Below are 21,527 nucleotides of genomic sequence, written 5' to 3'. Positions count from 1 at the left end.
ATAATGGTGCTATCATAATATCAGAACCTCCAACATTGTCCAAGGTAAATGTATGTCAGAACATTGGTGCTATCATAATACCTGATACTCCAAGGTATGTCAGAACAATGGTGCTATCATAATACCAGATACTCCAAAGTATGTCAGAATAATGGTGCTATCATAATATCAGATACTCCAAGGTATGTCAGAACAATGGTGCTATCATAATACCAGATACTCCATGGTATGTCAGAATAATGATGCTATCATAATACCCGATACTCCAAGGTATGTCAGAACAATGGTGATATCATAATACCAGATACTCCAAGGTATGTCAGAACAATGGTGCTATCATAATATCAGAACCTCCAACATTGTCCAAAGTAAATGTATGTCAGAACATTGGTCCTATCATAATACCGGATACTCCAAGGTATGTCAGAATAATGGTGCTATCATAATATCAGAACCTCCAACATTGTCCAAGGTAAATGTATGTCAGAACATTGGTGCTATCATAATACCTGATACTCCAAGGTATGTCAGAACAATGGTGCTATCATAATACCCGATACTCCAAAGTATGTCAGAATAATGGTGCTATCATAATATCAGATACTCCAAGGTATGTCAGAACAATGGTGCTATCATAATACCAGATACTCCATGGTATGTCAGAATAATGATGCTATCATAATACCTGATACTCCAAGGTATGTCAGAACAATGGTGCTATCATAATATCAGAACCTCCAACATTGTCCAAGGTAAATGTATGTCAGAACATTGGTCCTATCATAATACCGGATACTCCAAGGTATGTCAGAATAATGGTGCTATCATAATATCAGAACCTCCAACATTGTCCAAGGTAAATGTATGTCAGAACGTTGGTGCTATCATAATACCAGATACTCCAAGGTATGTCAGAACAATGGTGCTATCATAATATCAGAACCTCCAAGGTATGTCAGAATAATGGTGCTATCATAATACCAGATACTCCAAGGTATGTCAGAATAATGGTCCTATCATAATACCCTTTACTCCAAGGTATGTCAGAACAATGGTCCTATCATAATACCCGATACTCCAAGGTATGTCAGAACAATGGTGCTATCATAATACCAGATACTCCAAGGTATGTCAGAACATTGGTGCTATCATAATACCAGATACTCCAAGGTATGTCAGAACAATGGTCCTATCATAATATCAGATACTCTAAGGTATGTCAGAAAAATGGTGCTATCATAACATCAGATACTCCAAGGTATGTCAGAACAATGGTGCTATCAAACTACCAGATACTCCAAGGTATGTCAGAACAATGGTGCTATCATAATACCAGATACTCCAAGGTATGTCAGAATAATGGTGCTATCATAATACCAGGTACTCCAAGGTATGTCAGAACATTGGTGCTTTCATATTATAAAATAGATTAAGTTAGCACTATGGTAAATTTAAATGATTAATTATGGTTGCAAACTCCATTGGAAATTTGAATTGAGATTATGACCATATCTTGAGGGAAAGAATTTTTTTTGGGGGAAAAAGAAATTGTGGGGGGCCAATTTTTTCTCATTTCAGATTTCAGAAATTAAAAAGAAAAATTCTTCAAATATTATTTTTTTTGCAAAAAAAAGGTGTGTGCGTGGAGGGGGGGGGGGGGGGGGGGGGTTAATACGCAACAGCATGGTGTATTGCACAAAAGCAAAAAAAAAGGGGGGGGGGGGGGGGGGTCAATTCACAACAGCAAAGTGTATTGCACAAAAGCAAAAAATTTAATATAAATTCAAATCATATAACCAATTCTAAGATCTTTGACTACAGAAACCTTTTATGTGTTAAATATTTAATTACAATCCAAATTCAGACCTGTATCAAGCGCGAATATTGCGTCCATTTTTGCCCCAACTATTCAGGGTTGGACCTCTGCGGTCGTATCCAGCTGCACTCGGCGAAACAATTTATTAATTTTAGTCTTAAACATTAACAATCAGTTGTGCATGTACAATGTGACCTGCTTTCTACCATTTGAGAAATAAAAATGCAATATACTATTGGCTATTGTAAGAGAAAAACTGACAGAGTTAACCTGCTATTTCTTATTTTATTCTGCATATTATCTTTTAAGCATTTTCCACTATTCAAACAGCATTTAAATAATAACATGAAGTCAACAATAAACATTACTATTAAAGTCTGAAGCAATTTCAGGATCATTATCCTGCAGGGTACATGTGTAGTTTAGAAATAATCTATGTTCCGTAAGTACGTATCTCAATTCCCTTACGACTTAAGAGAGTTGACCATTTAATTAGATTTTAATTTCCCAAATATTTTGTGCAGTATAGCATAAATTTTTTTCACCCATTCGCTCAACATGTTGGAAGTGACGCCTTATTTTTGTCACATGGTGATTGAAGTCAAATGACAGATTCAACAAACTACTGTATCTCAGGACTGGCATATTGCCAATGAGAGAACTAACCACAAGGCTTAAAATGATGTGGTAATAAGCAATTATAGGACTTCATGCAGCCTTAAATAAGTGTTGATAATATAAGAAAAACAGTCAATTCCAGATAGTAATACTTACAAGTACATGGTCAGTATGGACTTCTTATATATCAGCAAACTCCTGGAGCTCATCATTTCATTTTCATTTTTTTCTTTTCATGAAAACTAAAATTGAGAATGGAAATGGGGAATGTGTCAAAGAGACAACAACCCGACCATAGAGCAGACAACAGCCGAAGGCCACCAATGGGTCTTCAATGCAGCGAGAAACTCCCTCACCCAGAGGCGTCCTTCAGCTGGCTTCTAAACAAATATGTATACTAGTTCAGTGATAATGGACGTCAAACTAAACTCCAAATTATACACAAGAAACTAAAATTAAAAATGATACAAGACTTACAAAGGCCAGAGGCTCCTGACTTGGGACAGGCGCAAAAATGTGTCGGGGTTAAACATGTTTTTTGAGATCTCAACCCTCCCCCTATACCTCTAGCTAATGTAGAAAAAACAAACGTACAACAGTACGCACAGTAAAACTCAGTTTAAGAGAAGTCCAAGTCCGATGTCAGAATAGGAAACAAAAGAAAATAAACAAAATGACAATAATACATAAATAACAACAGACTACTAGCAGTTACTGACATGCCAGCTCCAGACCTCAATTAAACTGATTGAAAGATTATGTCTTCATCATATGAATATCAGGCACAATCCCTCCTGTTAGGGGTTTAGTATTATACCATCATAAAATATATGAGAAGAACATAACCCGTGTCATGCCAACAACTGGTTTTAGAATAAATATGTTTAATTCCGATGCAAAGATGCATATATTTTCTGCCATGTTCTTAATGCTGAGATATTTTGACCTACCCAGTAACTGTGAAGTGCTACAATTTTTATGTACATAGCACATAAACAGTTACCAACCAGGTAATGCCATGCGTTACTGCTGCCTGATTTTCTACGAAACTATATAAAAATATAAATATCATATTCATGTTGAATTAAAATGCAAGTTTACATCAATAAAGGCCATTATATCATGTATGTTACAAAACTAAATTACATAATAAATATATATATATACTAAACAAAAGTGGACAAACTATAATATCTTGCTTAAATAATTAGGACATTTTAATATGTTGGTAGTCATCCAGATCCATCTTCAAATATATCATGCACAAAATGTACATGCATACACATGTTACATACATGTATGTATAAAACTCAAAGCTGATGTGTTCACATCATGCACGTAGTTATGTTAATTAAGCTTACATATGAATTTTAAAATATATTTCTCACGGGCCTTCCTTTCTGGTATGCAACTTCTGGTCAGTAGACGTAGTAAAAATGTACACAGTTATAGTTAAAGGACTGGAGCTTTTATTCAAATAGTGACATCATGACATGAAATCAGATATGTCCATCTAACTTATATGACAGGAAAATGTTAAAATATACATGCCTTCTTTTCTGGTAAAAAGATGTTCCTATGTAGTATGTTGGTGCAAATTTATTCAATATGAAATAACTCAAATTCAAATAGTCTGAAAAGCAAATATGTCCATAGGGTATAAATGTTATTTAAGCCGACTTCGGAGTGTTTACGAATCTGTCAGATCATGTATCTCGCATATCATTATTATTATTTGAACTATGGTATCAGCATGATCAGTGTAACATATTAACAAAGCTGACTACAGTACAGTGTGTTTACCACAGTGTCGTAGGAAAGTGTAATGTTATTTAGCAAAAATGACTTGTATCTCAAATATTATTCTTATTACTTGGACTACGGTACAGGTGCAACATGTTTACTAAGCTGACCATGTAGTGTATACAAATCTGTTGTAGTAAAAAGTCCAAGTAAAAAATTACATGTAACTCAAATATCATTATTATTCATGGCTATGGTACAGGTTTAACATGTTGACAAATCTATCAAGGAAAGCGTCTAAGTAAAAAATACATCTATTTCAAATATTATTATTACTTGGACTACAGGGTGTTAACTAAGCTGACCACCTAGTGTTTATAAATCTGTTGAAGAAAAATATAAAAGTTAAGAATATACATGTATCTGAAATATATCATTAATATTCAGGGCAACATACAGGGTTAACATGTTAACTAAACTAATCATGGAGTGTTTACAAATCTGTCAGAGAAAAGTGCCATAGTAAAAAATACATGTATCTCGAATATTGTGATCATAATTAATTGGACTATGGTACAGGTGATTAAGTTATCTGATTTTGTGAGAAGCCTTTGTGCTTTTGCATAACTATCATAATATGAATGACAGAATGGGCTTGGTCACACATGCAGCATGTTGGTTTGCATATCTGCACCAAATCTGATATGAATATATCACTTTCTCTGCTTGAAGGGGGATAATTTCCTCATCTTGCAACATATGTGTCCCCCCTTTTTGTGCATTTCTTAATTTGTAAAGGAAATGCGACACAACTACAACATTAAATCTACTCAAATGTGAAAATAATAGCATACATATGTGCAAATAACCATTTCTTAACCAAAAGAATGCATAAATGAGAATAATAGATACCCGACAATGGCAGAGCACAATATCACCAGGTGGGGGCCTGAGTTTGGCAATAAACTCTATTTAAACATACTGTATGCATTTCTTTTGAAGTTGTGAGGTTAATTCTTACTAAATGTCTAGCTAGATTAACAAAAATTCCACATTTCTGTCCATATTTTTTCATTTTTCGTCACCTTACAGGTGCTCGAGAAAAATGTTGATGCAAGCTCCTGAATGAAGCAGGTTTTTTTTGATTGGCATAAAATTTGTAGAAGGCGGGGCTTAATACTTGACAGAAAATCGGCTAAATCATATAATTTATTCATTACTTTTTATAATTTTTTTATAATTACCCTGATTTGGACCATTCCGCATCCTAAAGCAACGATTGCTGCAACCAAGGATTTGTATAGTAATACTATTCAAATCCTTGCTGCAATGTTGTTTCATCAAAAGATGGTGAAATCAAGTTTGAATTTTGGTGGCGCCACTTTTACTGTTCTAGAGTTATACCCCTTTACAAATGGAAAAATTGCTGAAATATTAGTTTCTGTTCTCTAACTTTAGTTTGCCTCAACCTAATGTTATGAAACTTATGCACAATGCTAATTACCAAAAAACACAGATCAAGTTTGAATTTGGGTGGCATCACTTTTACCGTTCTAGAGTTATGCCCTTTACAAATGGAAAAATTGCTGAATTTTTCATTTCCATTCTCTAACTTAAGTTTGTCTCAACCAAATGTTATGAAACTTATAAACAATGCTTATTACCACACAACTCAGATGATGTACAAATTTGGGTAGCATCACTTTTACAGTTCTTGAGTTATGTCCCTTTATAACATTATATGCAAGCGGGGGCATCATCTGCATCCCATGGACACATTCCCCATTTTTTCATGCCCCCGCCGTAGCGGAGGGGGCATTAAGTTTTACCCTTGTCCGTTTGTACGTACGTACGTCAGTCCGTACGTACATCACGAAGTTGGTTTCCGTTCTCTAACTTTAGTTTGCTTCAACCAAATCTTATGAAACTTATACACAATGCTTATTACCACTAAATACAGGTCAAGTTTGAATTTTGGTGGCGTCTATTTTACCGTTCTAGAGTAATGCCCCTTTACAAATGGAAAAATTGTTTCCGTTCTCTAACTTATGTTTGCCTCAACCAAATGTTATGAAACTTATACACAATGCTTATTACCATAATATACAGATCAAATTTGAATTTTGATGCCATGACCTTTACTGTTCTAGAGTTATGCCCTTTACAAATGGGAAAATTGCTGAATTTTTCATTTTTTTTTTCTAAATATCAAGTATTTTTAAAATTGGAGTTATCTTTCTTTGTCCATGATTATAATTGAATCAACTAAAATCAATGCTTTATACAATGCAATGTTTAATTTTACCTTCCACTGATAAATTAAAGCAATTTTACCCTTCATTTCTAGAAATATTTTAAAGTCGTCTTTGAAAATTGGAGTTATCTTTCTTTGTGCATAATGGTAGTTGAATCAACTACAACCAATGCTTTATACAATGCAATATTCATTTTTACTTCCTACTAATAAATTAAAGCAATCTTTACCATTCAGTGCTTACAAGCACTTTGATTACTGTTCTAGAGTTATGCCCACTTACAAATGAAAAAATTGCTGAATTTTTCATTTCTGTTCTCTTACTTGAGTTTGTCTTAAATTAATGTAATGAAATGTATAAATAATGCTTTTTACCACAAAACTCAGTTTGATTTGTTTCCGTGCTCTTAACTTTAGTTTGTCTCAACCAAATGTTATGAGACTTATACACAATGCTTATTACCACATAATACAGATCAAGTTTGAAATTGGGTGGTGTCACTTTTACCGTTCTTTAGTTATGCCCCTTTATAAAAATAAAAATTGCTGAATTTTCCGTTTCCGTTCTCTTACTTTAGTTTACCTCAACCAAATGTTATGAGACTTATACACAATGCTTATTACCACAAAACTCAGATCCGGTACAAATTTAGGTAGAGTCACTTTTACCGTTCTTCAGTTATGTCCCTTTATATCTTTATATGATATGCAAGCAGGGGCATCATCTGTGTCCATGCATGGACACAATCCACATTTATTTATACTTGTTTTGGGATTCACATTAAGCATTATTTTGAAAAAATCCTATGATTTTAATTTCCATTTTCAGTCCAGTGTTTTCAAGATTTTCTGGTAAAAGAGACAGACTTATTGAGCATGGAAAATCACAACCTGAATGTGTTAGAAAGAAAGCAAGGAAATCTCTTGAACCAACAGAAAGTATAGGTCAAGTTTTTCAATCAGATCATACTAATGAAATAAGACATGCAGGGAGTGCTTATTCAGCTTCAAGAAAAAAAATGGACTCCTGCATTTCAAATCAATATGAAAATGAAGGAACAAAGAAGAAACACACTATGGAAACAGATAAATATTTTCAGGATTTGTGGACTGATTATATTGAAAGTAAAATTGATAATCCTACCAGTTCTGTGACTAATTTGTCACCCACACAGAAGATGAAAAAGAATAAAGATATAAATTCTGATTTTGAGAACCTTGTGAAAGAAAGTGAAGATCATCTGTGTTTACTGTGGAAGAAAAGAAATGAAACTGTTACACAAAAGAGAAATGAGAGTTTTTGTGAACCCAGAAAGAAAAGGCTTGCTCTAGATGCTGACAGTGCTATTAATTTACACAAAGATCAAACTAATTGTCTTGAATTAACCCCAGATAGAAATGAGCCATGGTGTAAACGACATGGTGAGGAGTCTGATCATATTAATGATAAATTTTCTAGACTTAAAATGGAGAGACAGGAGAAAGAACGAATTGACAGATTACTTGATAGTTCTGAAAGGTTGTCACCAGATGAGTTCCTAGACCTGCCTTCATCATATAACAAACAAAAAACACCTCAGCGCAAATTCCAGTTAAGTCATTGTGGCTGGCCATCAGACTCTGATTCAGACACAAATTCAGATCATTCTGACACAGTTCCTTTACGTGAACTTATTGGTAGAAATTTGTCTGATAAGAAAAAGAACTGCAAAGATACGGTAGAAAAAACTGATATCAAATATTGCCGTGAAAGAATTTTAATGCATGGGAAAAAAAAGCTTGATTCAAAAGGCCTTAAACATTTTGTTCCAAAAAGAGATTTAAAGGAGAAATATTTCTGCTCACCTCAACTTGAAAGTAAAAATGCTACAATTGTTAAAAAAAGCACACAGACTTCTGATTCACAAAACACAAAAGTCTCAGGTACAGGAAATGATAAAATGCACTCACAAACATCAAGAAAAGACCACATTAGACAAACTTCTACCTCAAATGAACAGAATATGTCTGCTATATCTATATCAAGTGCTGACAGCCAAGAAACTCCTCCAAGATATATTGACAATGCCATTTTCCATACACCATTAGCTCAATCAAATTTCACAAACGGTTTCCATCCAACTTTTGCCAGTCCAAGATTGCCTATGCCAATTTCCATACGTCGAGGAAGGCATGCAGATAGAAGATCCCGCCCAGAAAGGATAATGGATGACTTTGATCCATCACCTGCAGAGTTAATGTCTGACCAAGTCCAACCTTCAGGTAGTAATTCACCTCCAGCAAGAGATCATAGATTATTATCCCCACTGAATAGATCAAGATGGGCCAGAAGTCACAAAGGTTTGTAAACAATAAAAATGTTTGCATTGTTATAGACCAAATATTAAATATCTGTTCCAGGAATGCATCTATTTGAAATTTTGAGTTTTGCATCTTTCAACCTGTTCAAGAAGAAATTTGACATGTTTAAGAACATTAAAGGATGACAGGAATAAAAACATTGTAAATAGAATTTTATATATCAGTGAATGGTTGGGGTTTTAAAAAGGATGCCTCACTATCCCCCCCAATATTTAATGATGGGACAGTCTTTAAATTGAAAAGCAAATTTATATGGCCATTAAACAAACTGATCATAAAAATGAGAACCCAATTTTATATATTTGACATCATTTGCTGTTGAATTTTACATCTACCAACATTTTAAGCTTCCTCTTTATTCATGTTATTGTACATGGTCTCTCTGATTAAAAAATTATATCATAATTATGACAAAACTTACTTTAAAGACAATTTTGAATCTGCTTGAGGTTGTTTGTATCTATTAAACTTAAAGGGAGATTTTCCAGAACAAGGAATTTGAGTCGAGAGAGTGTACCAACCCATGGTTCTGATTTCATGTTAGCATCAAGTCTGTTGACACCTAGGACAAATGATGCAGTGCAGCGAGTCCAACAGCACCAGAATGATGAAGATTTTGCAAGACGTTTGCAGGTACTTTAAATGACAGCGGCTGATAATGATACATTGATTATAGGAAATGGATGTTAACTTCTATATGTTTATAACTTTCTTATCCTTTTTATTTTACAATATATTACTGTGTCCACTGCTGTTTTTAATAATGGCATGACAAAAAATAAATACAACTGACTTATAAAGACCAAACAGTGAATACACAATAAATACAACTGAAGACCAAACAGTGAACACACAATAAATACAACTGAAGACCTAACAGTGAACACACAATAAATACAACTGAAGACCAAACAGTGAACACAATAAATACAACTGAAGACCTAACAATGAACACACAATAAATACAACTGAAGACCTAACATTGAACACAATAAATACAACTGAAGACCTAACAGTGAACACACAATAAATACAACTGAAGACCAAACAGTAAACACACAATAAATACAACTGAAGCCTAAAAAGTGAACACACAATAAATACAACTGAAGACCTAACAGTGAACACACAATAAATACAACTGAAGCCCAAACAGTGAACACAATAAATACAACTGAAGACCTAACAGTGAACACACAATAAATACAACTGAAGACCTAACAGTGAACACACAATAATTACAACTGAAGACCAAACAGTGAACACACAATAAATACAACTGAAGCACAAACAGTGAACACACAATTAATACAACTGAAGCCTAAACAGTGAACACAATAAAAACAACTGAAGACCTAACAGTGAACACACAATAAATACAACTGAAGACCTAACAGTGAACACACAATAATTACAACTGAAGACCAAACAGTGAACACACAATAAATACAACTGAAGACCAAACAGTGAATACAATTAATACAACTGAAGACCTAACAATGAACACACAATAAATACAACTGAAGCACAAACAGTGAACACACAATAAATACAACTGAAGCCTAAACAGTGAACACAATAAAAACAACTGAAGACCGAACAGTGAACACACAATAAATACAAGTTTGAACAATTAATAAACACAACTGAAGACCTAACACTGAATGTACAATAAATACAAGTTAAGACCAATCACTTAATGTACAATAGATACAAGTTAAGACCAATTACTTAATGTACAATAAATACAAGTTAAGACCAATCACTTAATGTACAATAAATACAAGCTAAGACATGTAAGATCAAAGACTGAACAAACAATAAATACAAGTTAAGACTAAGAAGTGAACAAACAACAAATACAAGTTGAGACTAATAAGTGAACAAACAATGAATACAAGTTAGGCCAAGCATTGAACATATGATGAATACAAGTAAAATGACAAGTTAAGACCAAGCAGTGAACAAACAATAAATAAAAGTTAAGACCAAGAAGTGAACAAACAATAAATACAAGTTGAGACCAAGAAGTGAACAAACAATAAATACAAGTTAAGACCAAGAAGTGAACAAACAATAAATACAAGTTAAGGCCAAGAAGTGAACAAATAATGAATACAAGTTAAGACCAAGAAGTGAACAAGCAATAAATACAAGTTAAGACCAAGAAGTGAACAAACAATAAAAAAAAGTTAAGGCCAAGAAGTGAACAAACAATAAATACAAGTTAAGGCCAAGAAGTGAACAAACAACAAATACAAGTTGAGACTAATAAGTGAACAAACAATGAATACAAGTTAAGGCCAAGCATTGAACATATAATGAATACAAGCAAAATGACAAATTAAGACTAAGCATTGAAATAACAATAAATACAAGTTAAGAAAAAACACTAACTTAACAATAGTAAATTTCTTAAAACTCTGCAGAAAATCATCTTATTTTCTACAAGAAATTATGAAAGAGATCATCTGATGTTTTATTTCTAAATTACGATACTTTTCTCCTGTATAGTCCTTCCAAAACTTGATTTACTCCCATACTAAACATGCTACTTTAAAATTGAAAATTTACTGAAAATAAACAAATATATAAACTGAAAGGTCCACAACATAAATCCCAGGTTCTACTTTATTTGAAATATTTCATAACTCAGTAAGATACAAAATTAATGTGTTTTTGGTCTTAGGTTAGCTTGTTTAATTATATTTAAACTGCATGCAATATTTTGTTAAGTTTACAAATCTATTGTCTGGCAACCATATAAATGTAGTACTAAACTGTCAGTGTCACCGTGGTATAACATGTATAATAATAAATGATGTAATTGTCTTACAAGTATATTATGAACTCAAATAATCTTTTTTTTTTGGTATTGGGGAGGGTGTCACTGTGGGTGGGTGTGTTGTCTCAATTATTGGGAATTATACCATTATCTCACGGCTTACACTACTTTAGAATCATAGGTAGAAGTGACTTCTCTTTTTTAAACTGACAGGGAGAAGTGGTGAGATTTGAAAGAGAAGTGCTCACTCAAGGCGCTACAATGCTTGATTTTTACTAAAATATAAAGGGCTATATGTATCTTTTTTTATATTGTTCAATTCATAACCGAGTATACAATTAAAGTAACAGTTCAAATTCATACTAAGCTGCTTAAGGTCATCATATGTTGCACAATTATATTAGTTCCTCTCTTGTTAGAAACTACCAACTAAATATCTAGCACTAATAAAGAAAGAACTTTTTTTACATCAAAAAAGAAAAGAAAGTGATGAATGCTTAATTTTTCCCTTTGAGATCAATATTCTTCTGTCAGATGTGCCATTCATGGGTCCTTAGTCATTTTCCTTAGAATCCGGATTTCATTCATAGCTGGTCCGTTTCCCGACTCCAATCAGTAGTTTGTACAAATATTTCAATGGCGGACGAGAAAATTTACAAAAATAAACGATGTTTGAAACGCTATTTGGAAGGGAATATAACGTTTTTAATGCAATAAATGGATTACAAATTTACTTTAGGCAACTTTCATCACTTCTAATGGGTTAACAAATTTATTTGGCTGACAGTTAAAAGGTTTGAAGTACTCTCTCGAGGGGTATACCATGTCAATAGTAATATGGCTTTGAAATGATGATACTGATGGTTAAAAAGGACAGAAAAGTTAATTTTTATTTTCTTTCAAATCGAAGGTCCGTCAGCCGTAGCTAGTAACCAAAATGAAAGTCTGATTGCAATAGTGGAAGGTCACGGACCTCGGACCACCGCTAATTTGAACCCCTTCTAACAGCCTAATGAATAACAAAGCAATTTATGAAAAACAAATAGTTGACTTAAAGGGCACTTTCCTAGCTGTATTTGTAACTGTATGTCATTCCTTGACACAAACAGATAACTATTTACAGGAAACACCAAAAAACATGTTATTTGAATAAATTCATATCTAACTTTGAAGGGTAAAAGGACTGGAGTAAGGGTGTGAAAGGCAGGTCACCCTTCTATTTTGGGCAGATGGAACACTGATTTATTTTACAACAATATATTTATTTCAGGAAGAAATGGACATGGAGTTTGCCATGTCCTTACAAAACATGGAGAATGGTCCCCCAGCTGAACCTGCCACTGGTGCTAATACTAGTAGTGGTACAACACCAACAACAGATGAGGATTCTGATAACAGAACACGTCACAATAGAATGAGGTTGTATGGACTGGAAGGTAAGAAGTCATGACAACTAAGTTCTTTCTCATTATAATAACAAAAGCTTTATGTTCAAAGGTCATGTGACCCTTTTGCAATCTTCACTTTTAAAAAATTATAGAATGTAGAAACTGATTTTTCTATGTATGGAATTGTGACAACAAAATTTGGTAGCTTTGTTAGGAACTGTAATTTGGTGTCCTATCCTATTATGTGGTTTTACATAAGCATGATAAAAGACTGGAAAATGTTAAGAAAAAAACACATTTTCCTGCTGTTTGCTCGTCAGTTATTTCTAAGCTCTCAATACTGTGGATTCATTTATTTTCATGGCTTGAGGAAAAACTGTAATTTAGTGGATATTTCACTTCAGGGTTATGAAGTTTGCATATGATCTTTATTATTAAGTCTCCCAAACGAAGTTTGGGAAGACTTATTGTTTTTGCTCAGTTCTTATTATTATTATTATTCTTCTTCTTCTTCTTCCGCCGCTTTTAAATTTGAACTTGTCCGCACCCGTTCTCCAAAACCGCTTGTCAGATTAACTTAGGGTTTCACAATATGTTAGACTAACATGTCTAGTGGTGCAATCAGGGTTTTGTTTGTGCAATGGGGTTTATAAAGGGGTACTTTGAGGGGCAAAAAGAAAAGAGGGTTTTACTATAGAACCCTATGGGATTTTATTTTTTTAGATTTTCAAATGATTATAAATTGAAAACCGTTTGTGATAGACACAATCTTTTTAATTGAAAATGTTCTAAATGATAAAGCCCATTTAATGAAGTACAGGGTTAGTCCCCAGGGGTCACCCCCACCCCCTGCCATTTAAGAAAGTTCTAATATCTTGTAAGTGGTCAAGATCCCCACCCCTAAACCATATATATTTTGGTTTGTTATGCTAAGATGGTTTGAATGATATACAGGGTTAGTCCCCAGGGGTCACCCCGACCCCCTGCCATTTGAGAAAGTTCTAATATCTTGTAAATGGTCGAGATCCCCACCCCTAAACCATATATATTCTGGTTTGTCATGACAAAGCACATCAAATGAAATACAGGGTTAGTCCCCAGGGGTCAACCCCACCCCCTGCCATTTAAGAAAGTTCTAATATCTTCTAAGTGGTCAAGATCCCCACCCCTAAACCATATATATTCTGGTTTGTCATGCTAAGATGGTTTGAATGATATACAGGGTTAGTCCCCAGGGGTCATCCCGACCCCCTGCCATTTGAGAAAGTTCTAATATCTTGTAAATGGTCGAGATCTCCACCCCTAAACCATATATATTCTGGTTTGTCATGATAAAGCACATCAAATGAAATACAGGGTTAGTCCCCAGGGGTCACCCCCACCCCCTGCCATTTGAGAAAGTTCTAATATCTTGTAAATGGTTGAGATCCTTACCCCTAAACCATATATATTCCTATTTGTCATGTCTCGAACATTTGAATGACGTATATGGTCAGTCCCCAGGGGTCCCCCCCACCCCCAATGTTCTAATATCTTGTAAATGGTTGAGATCCCCACCCCTAAACCATATATATTCCTGTACGTCATGTAATGAACAATCAAATGACGTATAGGGCCAGTCCCCAGGGGTTCCTCCCCACCCCCAATGTTCTAGTATCTTGTAAATGGTCGAGATCCCCACCCCTAAACCATATATATTCTGGTTTGTCATGATGATTTGAATGATATACAATGTTAGTCCCCAGGCATCACTAATGCATATAACTTTACTGGACCAAACCAATTTTCACTGGATGTTGCCCAATGTCAGGCGACCCTGGGAATTACGAATTATGGGAGCTTCGTTTGGGAGACTTCGTAACAGCATCCTGTTACATTCATTTCTTGTTCTTCTTAAATCTCACTTTTTGAACATCTAGATTTTATCTGTCTTAAATTGATAGGTAGTGTAACTCAACTTTATTTGAACTTTGGTGGATGGTTGTCTCATTGGCAATCATACCTCATCTCCTTATTTTTAGGCAGTTAAGCTGCCTTATGCGAGCACCCTAGATTTTTGTTCTACCCAATAAATGCTGAAATACGTGCCATTGTTATTATCTAGCTGGATATAATGTTATTTATAACTAATTGAATAGTTTTTTCATACTTTTAATTCTGGATTACAAAAATATGACCAGAAAAAACCTTAAATGATCGTCGAACCACCCAAAAGTTTTGAAGTTGCACATAGGAAGTAGAGCACATTAGGAATCCTTATGTAGTTTATTATCCCCTGTGCTTTTGGCTAAGATGTCAAAGAACAATTGTATGAAATATTTAATCGCCGAAAATCTTTAAAGACAAGTAGTTTAGATTTCCCAAATGGCAAAAGTCGTAGGAATATTGTTTGTCGTCAATACGTGGTACAACTACGTCAGTAGTCTATTAATAAGTTCAACTGTTCATGCTGTTGGCGGCAATTTCAAATTAGAAGACGAAATTTTCGTATCATTTCAATTTGGAGGCAGGTGTTCAAATTAGCGGTGGTCCGAGGTCCGCGACCTTCCACTTTTGCAATCGGACTCTCGACTTGGTTACTAGCTACGCCCGACGGACCTTTCACTTGAAAGAAATTAAAAATAACTTTGCAAACCTTTTTACCAAAGTCTCTAAATAAACGATCTCAAAACGTATTTTCATCTTTATTATTCAAACAGCGATGTTCATTTTGTTCAACCGCTAGCTTTATACAGATAATCGCCGACAAGTAATGTGTAAATTCGAGTAAAATCGTATCTGACTGACAAAAACAACATCGAAAAACAATGGATGCCGTGTAGACAATTACAATATCGGGTCCGATTCCGGAAGCGGATAAGGGTAATTCCGGGTTTTGGAGATCAACTACAAAAAAAAAATTTCAGGCAGGTGACAAAATACATCTATGCATGGTAAATAAATATAAACACTAGAAATGGAAACCAAAAGATATATGTAAAAGAAAGAAAAAGCAAAAAATATTTGATACAGAAACTCAAAATTACTTTCTGACAAATTTTAATGTCCAAATCCAATACAATGTGACAGCTGGGAACAGTATATCTAACAATATATATGTTCCTGGTGACAGTATAAATCTTCTTTATCAGTGATAAATGTTGATAATGCATGTAAGATGCTTTTAAAGTGTAAACATATTACTGCAATTTTTTTCTCAATTTTGAAGGGTCAGTTAAAATAGCTGGAAGTTTCTTACTTTGTTTTCACAAATAGTGCAACTAGATTATATGATACCTGAATGTAAGCAAATCATATGATATATAGGTGGAATCCTTTGGGTCACTCTACCCCCTCCTGTTTGATTACTTTGAAACGGATGAGATCCCCACTCCTAAACCATATATATTCATGTATGGGACTATATAACTAATCAAATGAAATATGGGGGGAAGTCCCTAGGGTTACCCCACCCCTCCTGTTTGAGAACTTGGAAACAGTCGAGATCCCCACCCCTAAACCATATATATTCATGTATGGGACAATATAACTAATCAAATGAAATACAGGGGAGTCCCTGGGGTCACCCCAACCCTCCTGTTTGGGAACTTTGAAATGGTCGAGATCCCCACCCCTAAACCAAATATATTCATGTATGGGACAATATAATAAATCAAATGAAATAAAGAGGGAGTCCCTGCGGTCACCCCACCCCTCCTGTTTGAGAATTTGGAAACGGTCAAGATCCCAAGACAAGACAAGACAATTTATTTAAACTTAAGCACACGTATGGTGCTACAAGAGGATAACAATTATACATTAACAATTACATATATACTTATACATTTACAAGCAAGACACACAATAAATAAATAAGTGATATCATACAATAAAATTGAAATAAACCATATTTGGTTGATTTGTTTGCAAAATTCTTAATTGCAACGTGGATATGAAGTTATTGTAACATGCTTTGTATTATGAAAATATTTTTTCAATATGTCTTAGAAACATGCACACTTTTGTTAGCAGTGGCACGTTACAGTGTGATAATAGACCAGTAAGTTTCAATTGGGAAGGATTTTGTGTGTAATATGTAGGTATATACCTTTCTCTTAAAGACATAATTTGTTCATTGGAGCATACAAAAAAATAATGATCCCATAAACCATACATATTCATGTATGTGACAATATAACAAATGAAATGAAATATAGGGGGAGTCCTTGGGGGTCACCCCACCCCTCCTGTTTGAGAACTTGGAAACGGTCGAGATCCCCACCCCTTAACCATATATATTCATGTATGGGACAATATAACAAATCATATGAAATATAGGTTGAGTGCTTGGGGCCACTCTACCCCTTCCTGTTTGAGAATTTGAAAACGGTCGAGATCCCCACCCTAAACCATATATATTCATGTATGGGACAATATAACAAATCAAATGAAATATAGGGGCAGCTCCTATGGTCACTGTAAACCATCCTGTTTGAGAACTTGGAAACGGTCGAGATCCTCACCCCGAAACCATATATATTCATGTATGGGACTATATAACAAATCAAATGAAATATAGGGGAGTCCCTGCAGTCACCCCACCCCTCCTGTTTGAGAACTTGGAAACAGTCGAGACCCCGACCTCTAAATTAAACCATATATATTCATGTATGGGACAGCAGAACTTATCAAATGAAATATTGTCCTGTTTGATAACTTGGAAACAGATGAGATCCCCACCCCTAAACCATATATACTCATGTATTTGGCAATATAACAAATCAAATGAAATATAGGGGAAGTCACTGGGGTCACCCCACCCCCTCCTGTTTGAAAACTTGATAACGGCCGAGATCCCCACCCCTAAACCATATATATATTCATGTATGGGACAACATAAAAAATCAAATGAAATATAGGGGTAGTCCCTAAGGTCACCCCATCCCCTCTTGTGTGTGTTTTAAGAACTTGTAAAAGTTTGAGATACCAACTCCTAAACCATATTCATTCCTGTTCGTCATTTCAAACAGATTTGAATGACATACAAGGTCAATCTCATAGGCATCACATATGCATATCACTTTACTAGACCTAATCAATGTGTACTAGACTTTGCCCAATGTCAGGCGACCATGGGAATGAATAATTATGGGAGCTTTGTTTGGGAGACTTCGTAACAGCATTCTGTTACAATTATTTCTTGTTTATTATAAAATTTTATTGATGCAAAAAATGAGTAGGTTTAAAGAATTTACCTTAATTATATTTTGAATAATTTCTGGTTCTATAAAAAATTTCATTTTAATATGGCTCATTTTAAAGAAAACATATCTTTCAAGCCCAAGAATGTTTGACCAACTTTATTATAATCACCTGTCATTTTATTCCAAACTTAGACATCATGGACTTGGGGTGAAGGCGGGGGTTATTTACATTTACTATGGGCAGGTCAGTCAGACCTCACCTTTGATCCCCGTAGTAGTAAACATTTGTCTGATTTGTGTCTCATAACTTTTGCACTGTAGAACACAAACTCAGTTTTCTTTCCAGGGAAGCAAGTCCATGCATACTATTACAAGCTCGTACTAAGTCAACTTGAACTACTAACAGTCAACTAATACCAACGTTAACTATCAACTAGAACAACTGCAATCATTTCGAACTTGTACCACTGCAGACACATGACCATTAAAAATATACTTGATATATGCATTGCTTTGGAAAACCTTGATAAAATATGAATTATTTGCCTTAATAATTAATTCATTAAATGAACATAAATGCACAATATATGAATGTTTAATGTTTGTTCTTTTAAATCTTAAAAAAAATGAAGCAACATAGCCACAGTTTTCATAATTATGTTTGCCTTGGTTTTTGGTTAACTGCCTACAGCGCTTACAGTGCTTTGATTTCTTTAAATAATTTCTTTTCATAAGATTTTCTTTATTCAGAGATAAGAACATTTTTTATTTTGATTAGCATTATGTTTAGCATTTATCAAAATTTGATGATAACTAGGTAGCCATTTGAAAAATTTAAGTCTCTTTAGTGATTCTTCATGCACAACTCCAGTTTTGAGATTTGAAAAATATAAAAGATAAACAAAAGAGTTTATTCCTATACCATATTATGATATTTGTAGTTTTCCTGAATAATAATCATGATAATATATTGAACAACTTTGTTAAACAAAATTTATTGTAAAAGGATTGATATTCATGACATTGATAATTCTAATTTGTTAAGAAACAGGCTTGTTAAAAATTACTTGCTTCATGCATATGGTTCCTTTAAACATATCATTTGCATGATTATAAGTTATAATTAATGAAAAATTCATTTAGTAATGCAAACGAACAATTGAATACCATGTACATCATGTGCAATAACTTTTTTTTACTGAAAAAATAATTATTTAAAGGATTCTGTTTTGTTTTCAAATGCTAGTCAATAAATTATCTTTGAATTTTTGTCATTTCCACTCAATATTCTTTCAAAGAAGAAATTAAAAAAATAAGAAGCAAAAAAACAAATAAAAAATAACATAAAAAAATTAAAACATTAGGAAAAAGGGAAAATAGACAGAAAAATCAACAAATGATATGAATTAACAAAGATTAAAACAACATTCTATTCTACATTTTCTGCATTAGTATGTCTCATTTCCATAGTGGACATTTGGTCTTTACCCCTCAGTCATATGCATGATCTATTGACTTTGAAACTTTTACTTAGTTTACATGAATTAGTTTGTGATTTTTATGATGATGTCAGTTTAATATTACCAGTAATCTTAAGTCAAAGCTATTTAGTATGCAAACGTATTGGTATTTAAAAGGTTCATTTCCATGGATATTATTTAACCCCACCTCCTCATTATGGTTCATTGACTTAGAAATTGAATTTGTGTTAAGGTTTGTTTAAAGGAAACGACTTATGAAAAGTCAATGGTATTTGGTAAGCAGTTGTATAAACATTGGCACATCTCATTTCCATGGAGATTGTTCAGCCCTGTACCATCAGTCATGGTTCATTGTCTTTGAATATATTTTACATGTTAAAGTATTCCTTTTTTAATTGTAACATTTGCATTATCAAAATAACAAATAGGCAAAACATGTCTCTGTGTGAACAGCTTATTATAGATTAGACGTGTACAATTATTAGAAAAATAAGAAGATGTGGAATGATTGCCAATGAGACAAGTATCCACAAAAATTCAAATGAAGTGGATGTAAGCAATTATAGGCAACCATACAGCCTTCCAAAACATATGTTGCATCATTGCTAGGCCATTTTAACAATATAAGCATGTTTTGTAATATAATATACAAGAAAATTACACCACTTCAGATAGTTTCAGGTATGATTTGATAATTGTGCATAGTACTAGTGGCACCAGCTGATCCAACTAAAACCGCTAATATGGCATATTCAAATTCTAGTACATAGTGGAATTAAACCATATATACACCACTGTTGGACACCATTATCGAAATTATTATTCTGATAAGAATATTCCTCCATGCAGCCTGCAACAATTAGCAAAACCTATACTGCATAGTAAGCTATAAACGACCATGAATTGACAAATGTAAAACAATAAAACTGAAGCATCCTGATTTATGTACAAAACAATTATAAAAAATAAATATGATATACAGCAACAATCACCAAATTAGTGGGTCCTCACTATGGACAGGTACATGCAGAATGTGGCGGCTTAAACATGTTAGCTGGCACAAAACTCTCCCCTAACATGGGACAGTGTATGTGCATAATCTCAGACATTTAATCTTTAAAAATATAAATTGGAAATAACTTTTGAAAGTGGTAGGATTGGATAGCGTACATATTTCTGTACAAACATTATTTGATACTTCAGAAATAGCTGAGAATAATGCCTGAGATAAATATTTCCACTAATTCTTCCACAATATTCATCTGAACTTCTGCCAAGTTTGCCTTTGGTTTTTTAATTAACTGCCTATAGCGCCCTGGGTGCTTTGATTATAACTCACTATAGCTAGGCAAGAATTCAATAATGGAACTAAAAGTGTGACATTGAAACAAAAAAAAAAGTTGTTCTTTTTTTATTTTATAAAATGCTTTACTGCTGATTTGTTCCCCTAGCCTGCAGTCATTTGAAACCAAGAGTTTGAATATATCCTATTTTATTCTTATATTTATATAAAATGGGGAGTATGTTACATTGACACCAAGATTACTTTATTTGTTCATTTTTTATTGAATTGATATATTTTTCTTCTTTGGCATGTTTGGTATGAATTGATGTTAAGTTATGATTCAACAAGTAAAGCAGCATAGGATATTTTTTTTCAATCAAAGTTTATTGTTAAAACAAAGCCATGATAACCAAAAGGTTTACAAAACATCAATATCAATCATTTCAAGTATCAGAAATTTTTGCAATGTTTTAATTATTGCAAAATTGCGACAGGATACATTTCATATTTAAAAATGAGAACTCACATTTTAAGATTTGATAGCATTATTTGAATGAAACATTTCCTGAAATCACAATAATTAATCTTGAATTTTTTCTTTTGTTCAAGAATT

At 33.6% G+C, this 21,527-nt stretch overlaps 1 protein-coding gene across 2 annotated transcripts in view; it reads left to right on the top strand.

Annotated features, from left to right (window-relative positions):
• The window catches only part of LOC127704334 (uncharacterized), a 54,017-nt gene that overhangs the window by 10,985 nt on the left and 21,505 nt on the right, over positions 1-21,527 (top strand). Inside the window, exons 1-4 of one of the 2 annotated variants that reach the window (XM_052208349.1) lie at positions 126-270; positions 7,261-8,771; positions 9,268-9,425; positions 12,848-13,013. In XM_052208349.1, coding sequence (XP_052064309.1) covers positions 185-270; positions 7,261-8,771; positions 9,268-9,425; positions 12,848-13,013 — 1,921 coding nt within the window. In that variant the 5' untranslated portion in view covers positions 126-184. Of the gene's footprint in view, positions 1-125; positions 271-7,260; positions 8,772-9,267; positions 9,426-12,847; positions 13,014-21,527 lie in introns of those variants that run through there. The other variant, XM_052208348.1, reaches the window with a different exon arrangement.

Source organism: Mytilus californianus, unplaced genomic scaffold, assembly GCF_021869535.1.
Source record: "Mytilus californianus isolate M0D057914Y unplaced genomic scaffold, xbMytCali1.0.p SCAF_6, whole genome shotgun sequence".
Taxonomy (NCBI): domain Eukaryota; kingdom Metazoa; phylum Mollusca; class Bivalvia; order Mytilida; family Mytilidae; genus Mytilus; species Mytilus californianus.
Note: the sequence above shows the minus strand (reverse complement) of the source record. Positions and strands in the feature narration are given on the sequence as shown.